The 11,178-nt window shown below is 41.1% G+C and overlaps 2 protein-coding genes across 3 annotated transcripts; one reads left to right on the forward strand and one right to left on the reverse strand.

Moving 5' to 3' along the window:
• Positions 1-996: 996 nt before the first annotated feature.
• fkbp10b (FKBP prolyl isomerase 10b) lies at positions 997-6,738 on the reverse strand. Its single transcript, XM_027289260.1, has 11 exons — positions 6,606-6,738; positions 6,300-6,499; positions 5,851-5,996; positions 4,795-4,984; positions 4,491-4,636; positions 3,980-4,169; positions 3,679-3,824; positions 2,788-2,977; positions 2,557-2,699; positions 2,251-2,414; positions 997-1,593 (listed from the first exon to the last, which is right to left on the reverse strand). The coding sequence occupies exons 2-11, from the start codon at positions 6,497-6,499 to the stop codon at positions 1,402-1,404; spliced, it is 1,707 nt and encodes a 568-aa protein (XP_027145061.1). The 5' UTR covers positions 6,606-6,738; the 3' UTR covers positions 997-1,401.
• LOC104930987 (endoplasmic reticulum protein SC65) lies at positions 6,489-11,001 on the forward strand. Of its 2 annotated transcripts, none has more exons than XM_019264782.2 (7): positions 6,489-6,688; positions 8,417-8,566; positions 8,954-9,125; positions 9,987-10,115; positions 10,201-10,346; positions 10,494-10,577; positions 10,773-11,001. In XM_019264782.2, exons 1-7 carry the CDS (start codon positions 6,626-6,628, stop codon positions 10,917-10,919), a joined length of 891 nt encoding a protein of 296 aa, XP_019120327.2. In that variant the 5' UTR covers positions 6,489-6,625; the 3' UTR covers positions 10,920-11,001. The 2 variants fall into 2 exon arrangements, with proteins under 2 accessions (XP_019120327.2, XP_027145062.1); XM_027289261.1 differs by lacking the exon at positions 6,489-6,688 and adding an exon at positions 7,088-8,138.
• Positions 11,002-11,178: the final 177 nt, after the last annotated feature.

Consider the following 11,178-nt stretch of genomic DNA (forward strand, 5'->3'; position numbering starts at 1 on the left):
CGTTTGGTGTGTACTGTACTGTATATTACCTCTGTGTACACTGCAAGTAGCTAACTTGACAGTGATACTTTCAGTCTTTAAGCTTTTCCAGTAGGTATAGGTAGCAGTATTCCCATGAAGGGAATATTGATGCTATCTCGGGTGAATGTTATTTTTTTTCTGCTGTAAATTAGGACTTAATGAGCTAGTTGTACTTAATATAGGCCTTGTTGTGACACTTCCATAGAGGAGAAGATGAATATGGACTAACTTGTAATGTGCTAACTAAGTTATAAAGGTATAGTTCACATTTTTAACAATGGCATTGATTATCATTCAAGATTTTCTCCCAGTGAAATGTGGGAAGTTTCAGGAAACTTTGCATTGTTAACAACCCATGTCTCATAAGTCACATGGGATAATTTTTTAAAAAGTGAACTATCCCTTTAATCAACATTTTTACATTACCTCTGTATGCTACTAATGACGTCTTGCAGTGCAGTTTTATGGATATCGATAGACAAACCAGTCAGTTTTTTAAGTTAATTTTCTGCTTTTTAAAATGACTAATAGATTTTAATGTTACTAATTAGACCCTAAATGACAAACCGTTAGGACACATTTACTGAGATTAATTATTGATGCATTGATTTCTAATGATACAATCCTCCCAAACTTTGGGGTTTTTCTTTTTTTTTTTAAGTTTAATTTTAAAGCTGCTCATGAAAAATTATTATATGAAAGGATTTCTGGTGCAGAAAGAAGAAGTCACTTTGGTGGCACACACTCTCTTGTGTGATCACCTTCATTAGAAAAGAAGATTGTAAAAATATTACAACTAAGACTGATACAAAAGAATACTCCAAAACTGTAGCATTGAATGTTCCGTGTATTCTTCTTTTTATATTACCAAAAATGCAACTCGACCTCTAACAATAGGAGACCTGGTATTGTGATTCTGCATCTACAGCACCAAAAAAATGCAGATTTATCTACATTTTAAGTTTTTTTTTTAAAGATGATATCAGCCACTACTAACAGCTTATTGGTGGACCTCTCTTTTGGTCATAAAACTGGTGCAGTTATCTGTCAGACGGATACATACAAAAAATGAAACGGTTCTTTTTCTTACAAACATTTTATTCCAAGTGACTTTCAGGGACAAATAAAGGTGCTTGTTTTGTTTTTCTGAAATACAACAATCAAAAACAAACATAATCACACACAAATCTTTACAAAAAAACCTAAAAAGACCCTTTGCACTATTTTCTTCTCGTTACGAAACATTGTCCGATGTGGTACAGAAAGTATTAAACCGTGATGCTGTATGCGGAAAAAGTCTCGCGTTGCTTGTTTTTTTGTTTTGTTTTTTTTAAGATGTTGGGGTTTATCCCTGAGAGAGAATGAAAGCGCTTGTCTTAATCACAACTCCTCGTGCCTCGCCTCCCGTTCTTTGTCCTCGTCCACCTTCAGTTTGAGTTCGTCGGGCGTGATCACTCCGTCTTTATTCCGGTCCTGGTTGTTGAACATGTCGGAGATAACCTGCTCCATGACCTGTCCGGGCTTTATGCGTCCTTTGCCCTCAGCCACCTGCAGCTTGATGAACTCCCCAAACTAAAAATGTGTCAAGAGATAAAAGAGTGACGTTTAGTTGTACAAGACTTTTCCAGAGAGAGGTCGGGATGTCAGGAAAGCGCTACTGTCAAAACACCCAGACAAACCAAAACACACTGAAGGTTTTGCATTAACTGGTCAACATGTTGATGATGATCAGACATAATTAATAATCCATGATCAATTTCAAACACATCACATGCTCTTTATCAGCAGATGGAGTTTGCCTCGTCCAATATTTCTGAGCATTTTAAGGACATCTTGTGAATGTTGGCTTTCTTATAGTGCTCTGAAAGATCAGTGGTGGTGATGACGGAAAGCTATGTTTGTTTAGACAGTGGCTGTTTCCAAAGTCAAGACTGATTTTTAAGATTCTTAAGATAAATAAATTATTCTGATCTGAGCGCAAGTTTTTCTAGAACAATGAAAGCAACTATCATTCTGGATACGACCACCAGATGGTGCCAGTACTACTAAAATTATGAATACAGGACTTTTGTAATGGTTTGCAATCGAGTATTTTAACATAGTGTGCAGGTATTCTTTTTTACTGAGCATGTTCCCCTGCTTCTTAATGAAAAATAAATACATTTAGGGGCCATCATCCACCATGTGAATGAAGGTAGGTGGTGCTCACACGTTCGTGCAGTAACGTACCTCCTCCTGCGGCACCTCTTCGTTCTTGTTGACGTCCAGGGCTTCAAACAGGTTTGCAGGACTGTCCTGGATCCACACGAACAGGTAACCGGGTGGCACTCCCTTCTCAAAGCTCATCATTTCAATGTCAAAGACCAGCACAGCACTGCCTGGTACACCAGTGGCTGACGGATAAAAAGAGTAAGAAAAAAACACTCTCTTAGATATGAAAACCTTCTCATCAAAGTAGACATTACTACTGTTTCCTTGACATCTTCCTCCTGATGCCGAAAAGTACAATGCATTAGTGTTTCATGGACGTCTCACCTCCTTTTTCTCCATGGCCAAGGTGAGGCGGCACCGTTATCACCCTCTTCTCTCCCACGCACATGCCTCGCAAGCCCACATCCAGCCCATCGATCACCTTGTCCGACCCCAGCACTGCATCCTGAAGGTTGTCATAATCGTGTCTGTGGACAAGGTTGATTAAGTTACAAGTGGTTATTTATGTTTATTTATATCGATCTAAAGTAAATAAGGGATGTCTGGGTGACTCACGAGGAGAAGAGTGGCGTGCCATCCACCAGGGTGCAGTTGTAGTGGTAGTGGACGAGGTCGTTCTCCCCGGTGGTCTCGTTACACACTTCGGGTTTGTAGGTGATCTTGACTTCTACCGTGTCGTTGGGGTTGTGGAAGTCGATAACGTGAACGTCAAACACCAGCACAGCTGAAGGGGGGATGACGTTACCTGGAGAGAGCACATGTTGATTATTTCATCTTTACAATAACTCGCCGTGTTGGGAAATATTCTGCTCTTCACCTCATTTACCTTCAGTGTTTTTAACTTTTAACTCTTATATATAACCAGTGACCATAAAAGTATATGGTCATGTCTGATTTCATAACATATATTTAGTGTGAATATCAGACAACTTGCAACTCTTGATCAATCTGCAATGGAACTAATCCCCATCACAGTTTCCCAAATTGACATCCAATTGTTTCTTTTGTCTGACAGTCCAAAATCCAAATTTAATGCTGTGCAATAAGCAGGATAATGTACAGCGAGCCGGTCATTATTATGTAATAAACCCCTTCAACATGATTTAATGCCTGCATCACCCTGTAGTGGTTTATTTCGCAATAATGACCAGCTCGATGTACATTATCCTGCTTATTACACAGCTACATACTAAAGAAATCAATAATATTGATTTACTGTCCGATGATCAGAACTGCATCCACAGCAACAGTCTGTTATTCATAGCAGTGGTCTGTTATTTCTGTATAACAGACCATAGAAGGCTGTAATTGACCAAGCAGAACTGAGGAAGCCGTGTAATAAAACACAATAAAGCAGCAAGCATGTTTGGCATTTGTTAAATTAAGGATTGAGTGATTGTGATAGCTTACTGTGAGCTGCAGGTAAAACTAACCCCAGTAACTTACCAGCTCCTTGCTCTCCATACGCCATGTGTGGGGGGATGATAACCCTCCTCCTCTCCCCAGTGCAGGCTCCCAGCAGGCCCTGGTCCATGCCTGCAATCACATACCCCATCCCGATGTAGGTGTTGTATGTGCTATTCCTCTGGTAGCTGCAGTGACAGACGAACAGTGTTTTTTATTGGAATTATACTTTAGGGAAATTATACTGAAGTGGGCTGACATTTAGAAAATAAGGTTTTCTTTTTTACCAATGAGCCAGACTAATCCCCTAAATGGCTGTAATATAACTGGCATGTGAGCTCACCTGGTGTCAAAGGTGATGCCGTTCAGGAAGGTACCATTGTAGTGGTACCGGACGTAATCACCAACCACGGTTTTGCGTGTGCACGACTCAGGCACCACCTGGTCCTCGATGGTGACGTTATCCTTCGGGTTATGAATGTCCACCAACAGGACATCAAACACCAGGGTCGCCTGAGGGGGAATCTCTTTACCTGGCGAGCGGAGGGTGGAGAATGTCTTGAACTTAAACAGCTACCAACATTTTTATACTTAGAGAGGGGAATTCAGACTAAAGACTATAGTGTACACGACTGAATATTGTGATTTTAAATGAAGTGTGATGAAAACTGAAGGCCCATTGGCGCTTGAAGTATGTATATAATTTTATATGTGTGTTTGCCTGTTGGTTCCTTGTAGGATTATTTATCCCTCTGCCCTCTAATCCTTTGGTATTTGGAGAGGCAGGGTTCAACTGCAAAGCAGGGGCAGTTTAACTGTAATTTTCTCGATTTTCTGCTGTCATTTGTTCTTACCTGATCCTTTCTCTCCGTAGGCTTTGAAGGGTGGGATGATGATATTTCTGATCTCTCCCACACACATGCCTAGCAGGCCCTCATCCATACCCTTAATCAGCCAGCCCTCGCCCACTAAGCTGTCTTGGGTCTGCTTCCTGGTGTAGCTACGTAGGGCTCATACAAGCGCAAAGTCAAACAACAACATACCTGGATAACACAGTACAAACAGCTGTCATTCAGACAAGTATCCGATAAACATGCACTCTCTGTGGCTGATATTGTTTTTTGTCAAACCGTAGACAAATAGTCATCCATAATTCACCTGGAGTCGAAGACCGTGCCGTCGAGCAGAGTGCCGTTGAAATGGTAGCGCACAAAGTCGGTGCGCATCACGGAGCGCTTGCAGTCTTTGGGAGTGGTGATGGTTTTTGTAACAACCATGTCGGCTTTGTTCCACAGATCCAGCAGATGGATATCAAACACCAGGGTGGTGTCTGGAGGAACCACATCACCTGTAAACACGGTTAGATGAAGGTCAGATGGACTTACACAGCAAAGACATCGTGTAAGATCTGTTTAGAAGAATCAGAACTATAATCCACGTCCATCTTAACTGAAAACGTCTGTGAAATGGCACCTTAAATCATGTTTCCTTAAATGACCCTGGCTGAAACAAGACAAGGCTGTAATGAGGGTGAAGACTGAATGAATCATACTAGTAGCAACCACATAATGTACACTGTCACTTTTGATAAATCAATACAAAGTGACACAAACTCTAGGTTTTAGCTCTTTTTTTTGGCTCCAGGGATGTTTGTTGGTCGGTCCACCACTTTTGTCCAAACTCAACAACTCTTGGATGGACACTCATGGTTCCCAGAGGATGAATCAATGATCAATCAATCATTGTTGATCTCAAACTCTGACAAGAAGGTGGCAAAAAAAAATGCTGTTGGCCACTTTTGAAGCCACATTTATTTTTTTATATAATATTTTCGGGCATTTTTTGCCTTTATTTGAAAGGACAGACAGGAAAAGCAGGAGGAAAAATTACCCAGATTTGATGTATATCAGTTCAGTTTTTGATCATTTTGATTAAATGCACATTTATTTAAAGGATATTCACTATGTCAGCATAATATCAACTGAAACATAAACACATTTTGACACAGGGGGCTCTCTTTAAGACACTTTTTGGGACCAAATACATCTGGGGTTAAACAAATAAGCAGGCCAACTTGAAATCTTAACTATTGACTCATTAATCTGTGCTCTATCTAAACAAAATATTAAAACATCATATTTCAAACATCATGTAATTTGTCTATTACCTGCCGCTAGTGCAGAAAGGAATTCGCTATGGGACATTTCTATTTACCTGCACCGGTGCTTCCATAGGCCAGGTGGGGCGGGACTGTGAGTTTTCTGCGCTCATTCACACACATGCCCTGCAGACCTTTGTCAATGCCAGCGATCAGTCGGCCCTCCCCGAGCAGGCCCACCTTTGCGTCTCCTTTCTCGTGGCTGAAACGAAGCAAAAGTTTGACGAAGACACAAAAGAAACGTCAGAAGTTCGTCTACTCTAAAGAGGATGCAAACTGTGGAGAAAGGACGACATCTTCAGGACATGCGTGCAGATATTTATTAATCTATTATTGCAAACTTATTTTTGCCACGTAAATCTCAGTTTTTTCCCGAAAAAAAGTTTTTACCAAACTTTGCATCCGTTGTTGTGGCCTCTGGAGAGGAGTTACCAACGTTGCAACCAAACAGAGAAAATTTAAATTAATGCATCCTGAATTTCACACATAAATCTGACTGTTTTACCTCGAATCAAATGTTTTCCCGTCGACAAATGTGGCGTTGTAGTGATACCGAACAAAATCCCCGGTCTTCGATTCTCTGGCACAGACTTTAGGCATGGAGTATCTGTCCACGACTACATCTCCGAGCACAGGACTGGGATTACACTCCACGGAAGACCACGTAGCGAGAAGAAGGAAAACGGCGGTGCAACAGGCAAACATCTTTGCAAGAATAACGTCAGATAATTTAGGGATTCAAAAACAATAAACAAGTAGAACAATTGCAATAAATTAAGACGAATTCGTGGCCTAACAGCCGTGTGCGCACCGTTACGCAGAGGGCCGAGGATGCAGATGTGGGGCAGGACAGCGGAGTGGCGTCTGAATGCTGTAAACGTGGACAATCTCCAGGTTGGTGAGCAGACTTTTCTACCAGAGGGGAGGAATGTTGGGGTTGGAGGGTGGGAAGCGCCTCTGTCAAGGTAACCACAATAAAAAGAGAGAGCTCCACTTCCTTTAAAGAAAAATAAAAGAGTGTCATAAAGAGAGGGAGGGGTTTGTAACTGGAATGACGGACACAATGTGAGGGAATTAAAGTCCATGAAGTATTTTTAATCCACATTGTTCTACTTTTTAAAATAAAGAGATTTATTTAAATTCGGTAAAAAAAAATAAATAAATAAAACAGTAAAATAGACTTCCGCTTTTATTTTGAAAGCAATGTCGCCTAGTGTGTCTTATTTGTCTTGACGCTTGAGCATCGCAGTGTGCAGCTGCAGAGAGACCCGCCTCTCTGGATCTGTCTCTCGGAGCCGTAAAGTAAAGTGGCCCTGGAGTGGCCAAAGTTTCAGTTTTTTCATTACTGCTGTGAAATTCTTAAGTGTCAACTCTCTAGAAGTGATGAGACATCCAGGGTGGACAAAAATGTCAGGAATGATCAGGGATGGAGTTTTGTTTTGATTTGTTTGGTTTTGTTCCCATCATCATTAAAAACATCTTTATAAATGACTTATAGGGTAGCAAATCAAATCCCAAATAACAACTCCTGAAAAAGAGAAATGATCACACATGAGTGTCCTTTCATTCATAACTATGGAAGTTTTTACTCTGATGGTGAAGGTAAACTTGCATGAGTGAGCCAAAACCAAACACCAAAAGAACAAACACAGCTCCAATGCACACAACAGTCACTTTTACGCACGCATATTCTTGTGCCAAATAAAGAAACGCAGCAACACGTGCCAGCTGTCCGCCTGCACTGAGAAACCCGAGACAGTAACCCCTGAAAGGCCCAATCCCTGAATTCCCAAAGACCCCTAAACGCTTCAACAGACCACCACACAGAAGTTACCAGCAGGAGAAGACGAGAGACTAATATGTCGGATATGATTTTATCATGGTTAAACTTTGCGCACAAGGAGACGCGTTGTTGACGTCGTTTTGTTTGACTTTTATTTCAATGACAGCCGCACAATATGAAAACTACAATTTTCGAAATTTCCCCAAAGAGGAGCTCATGCCTCTCACCACTGCGTATGGATTGGCCTTGGATCATTACGCAGCAGAGAGTTGGACGGAATCGATCAAATATTTGGAATTGAGTTTGCGTTTGCACCGGCTTCTTAAAGACAGCGTGAGACATTGCGTGCTGCACTGTGATAATAGCAAACATGAAGAAGAACCGTCCTTTGAGGGAAACCCAGATCTTCGTGTCTACTGGCACGTTATGATGAGAGCGTCCTGTCAGAGGAAGTGCAGAGCGCATTTCCCCGCGCTGCAGCTTCCTCCTCCCGGCAGAGAGATCCTGGAGGACTTCAGGAGGAGATCCCCCTACAGATATCTGCACTTTGCGCACTCCAGGGTGAGATACTCAAAACTTATGGGCACCTCACACCAATGCATCACAGACAGATGTTAAACCTTAAAGGGATTCAGATTGACTTTTAGTTATGTTCCATTAGACTAGGTTTCCTTTAAGGGGAATAAGGATAGAGCTGCATTAAAACTCAACTGACTGGAAATTATTAGAGAGAAATGGGACCACATCCTCAGTTGTGTCTTGGAGATGCCAGACTTTAAAATGATAAGTTAGGAGGGTTGCATAACAACAGCCGAAGTGATTCAGTGTTTTTCTCCCAGCTGAATGACCTACAGGGGGCTGTCCCATGTGCCTACACCTACCTCCAGAAAAACCCTGAGGATCAGGAGATGCAGCAGCTGATGAAGGACTACAAGAGTCAGTACGACCTGAGCGGCTACCTCACCGACCATGAAGAACAACCATATGAGGTGAGAATAAGCAAGCTGAGTCCTTCATAAAACACTTTTTGTTTATAGAATATGCAGTACAATAAAGAGTTACACACTTCAGTACCACATCAACAGTAACAAACATCTTCCCATTCCAGTTCCTAAAGTGAAAAAGTGCAGAAACGCAAATGAAATAGTCACATTCAGGTGCCAAGAGAAACATCTCACTCCCTCTCTAGATCACAGCTTTTCAGCTCTGTGTGCACAGAGAGCTGAACAAATTCAGTCAGCATCGGAAGCTGGACAACAAAAGCTTGACTGATGTATGAAATAACATCATACTTTATGAACATGTTCCTCTCCTACCAGCTGTGGCTATATCATTTACACAGATTCCTCTTAAAGTAACAATCATTTCCTTTCCAGGCCTCCTTCCTGAGGGGAGTGAAACTCATCAATTCAGGCGACTATGACGGTGGAGTTGAACACATGGAGGAATCTCTGAGGCTGTACCTCCATGAGCACGACCTCTGTCAGGCAGACTGTGAAGGGATCGGTCAGCTTTTACCAGACAGCGACTTCTACGCGGTCATAGCAGGTTAGTGTGCAGTAAAACACACAGACTACTAAATGTTTTCAGGAACATTTTGGTGACATCTCATGAACCAGTTTGTCCTGTGGTGGAAAAAGTAACTAAGTAAAGTACTGTACTTAAAGCATGATGTGCATGATTTGGTGGAATCTAGCAGTTCAGCTGCAGATTGAAACCCTCGCCTCACCCTAAACTTTAAAGTGTGTAGAAGAAAGGCCCTATCTAGAGCTAGTGTTTAGTTTGTCTATTCTGGGCTACTGTAGAAACACATGATGGACTCCATGGAAGAGATGTAGATATAAAAGGCTCATTTTAAAGGTAACAAAACATTACAATTCTTATTTTCAGATGGTTATACACTAATGAAATTATAGTTATTAGTTAACTTGACTATTTCTGACCCTACAGCTCTATTAACTGCAAACTTTAGTTTACTTTTTTTAAAATTAGGCATCAACACACAAAGTCATGTAATAAAAATAACACATTATCATCCCAGGAGCCTTCAGATTTATCCAGTTATCTGGTCTGATCTTGGAAACCACTGGACTGAGCGACCTCGCTGTAGCTCAAACTCGCTCCACCTTCACCTGCTACAACAGTAAATGCTGCTGACTCATTGATGCGTCAGTATCAACTATGTAATAATGTAATTTATATTCATTTTTAATCAGATACAGAGTCCATTCTTCAGCAGAATGAGTTTGCTGATACTACTAATGTACTTTTACTTCAATAGGACTTTAAACAGAGAACTTTCACTTGTAATGGAGTACTTTTACATTCATATATTGGTACTTTCACTCCAAGTACTTCTTCCGGCACTCTCCCTGCTTTCATTTTGTGACAGTCTTTGTTTTTCCACAGATGTCTACGCTGACATATTACGCTGTAAACTGAAGTGTGAAGAAAACTTGATGCCAAACGTCGGGGGATATTTTGTGGAGAAATTTGTGGCCACTGTTTACCACTACCTCCAGTACGCCTACTACAAGTGTGAGTTTACCATCAGCAGCTGAGCTTTTCCCATCAGCGAATACTTCTTCATCAACACTCACCCCGCGTGTCTCTCTCTGATCAGTGAACGAGGGCCGCAGAGCGGTGCGCTGTGCGTACAGCTACTTCCTATTTGAACATGAAGACAAGGTCATGGAGCAAAACCTGCAGTATTATAAAGCCTACGGTGAACAGTGGGGCCTTCAGTCTGACCACTACACACCCAGGATGGTGAGAGCAAAACTCTGAGATCACTCAAATCTGTCACAGTAGATGATAGGAGAAGCATCTCTGGTTCTTCTACCATTATGTATACATGAAGGTTTCATCAATAATCAGTTTGTTCCTCTGATATTCTTGTTGTGTCTGTTTAAACAGGAAGCTCTCAAACACCACAACCAGACCGCCACTCAAAAGCAGATGCTGATGTTTCTAGAGAAGTACTTGGAGTTGAACGATGAGGTGAGATTAAAGATGTTTTGATCTGTAAGTTCTGCGATTTCTCAAACGTTATGAAGAAGAAACGTCACACTGAATTACTTTTAGTCACATAAATGTTAAAATAAAAGAAACGTGAGAGAGAAATCGATTAGGTAGCAAAATATTGTGATATCTATTTGAAATCTGTATAAAATGTTTCTTTTTTTGTTATTTGAGGATTTTCTTGGACCGGAGGAAGCTGCACTTTCGGCCTCCGAGTCTCCCGATGTTGAGTTTGAAGGGATGGGAGACTACGAGGAATCCTTCTACGCTGACTGGAGGCAACCGAAGGGCAAAGGAGACGCTGGGGAGTCAGAGAGCTGAAGAGAGCTGAAAATATTATTATGTCTTTGATTAGTCATTAGTCATGTAAAGGAGTGCTGGTTTCACCTTTCAGTTTCATGACCCTCCTGACAGTTTGATTGAATTATTTTCATTTGTATCTATTTAATCAGTTTTTTTTAGAAATAAAAAAAAGTGATAGCTGTTTTTTTTTTCTGTGAACTGGAGCCATCTATAAAACAAATTGTACTATCTTGTTTGAGTAAAATAAATCAATAGATACTGTATATTACAGCAGATG

The sequence above is a fragment of the Larimichthys crocea genome, chromosome XVI (genome assembly GCF_000972845.2).
Source record: "Larimichthys crocea isolate SSNF chromosome XVI, L_crocea_2.0, whole genome shotgun sequence".
NCBI classification, from domain to species: domain Eukaryota; kingdom Metazoa; phylum Chordata; class Actinopteri; family Sciaenidae; genus Larimichthys; species Larimichthys crocea.

Excerpts from the sequence above, each read along its gene's own strand:
- fkbp10b (XM_027289260.1), bottom strand. The coding sequence starts at position 6,499 with ATGTTTGCCTGTTGCACCGCCGTTTTCCTTCTTCTCGCTACGTGGTCT. Across the intron at positions 2,978-3,678 it reads GTATGGAGAGCAAGGAGCTG|GTAACGTCATCCCCCCTTCA; the intron begins GTAAGTTACTGG and ends TGCTCTCTCCAG. Across the intron at positions 2,700-2,787 it reads GGCACGCCACTCTTCTCCTC|ACACGATTATGACAACCTTC; the intron begins GTGAGTCACCCA and ends CCTTGTCCACAG.
- LOC104930987 (XM_027289261.1), top strand. The coding sequence starts at position 7,674 with ATGGTTAAACTTTGCGCACAAGGAGACGCGTTGTTGACGTCGTTTTGT. Across the intron at positions 10,116-10,200 it reads CCAGTACGCCTACTACAAGT|TGAACGAGGGCCGCAGAGCG; the intron begins GTGAGTTTACCA and ends CTCTCTGATCAG. Across the intron at positions 10,578-10,772 it reads ACTTGGAGTTGAACGATGAG|GATTTTCTTGGACCGGAGGA; the intron begins GTGAGATTAAAG and ends TTGTTATTTGAG.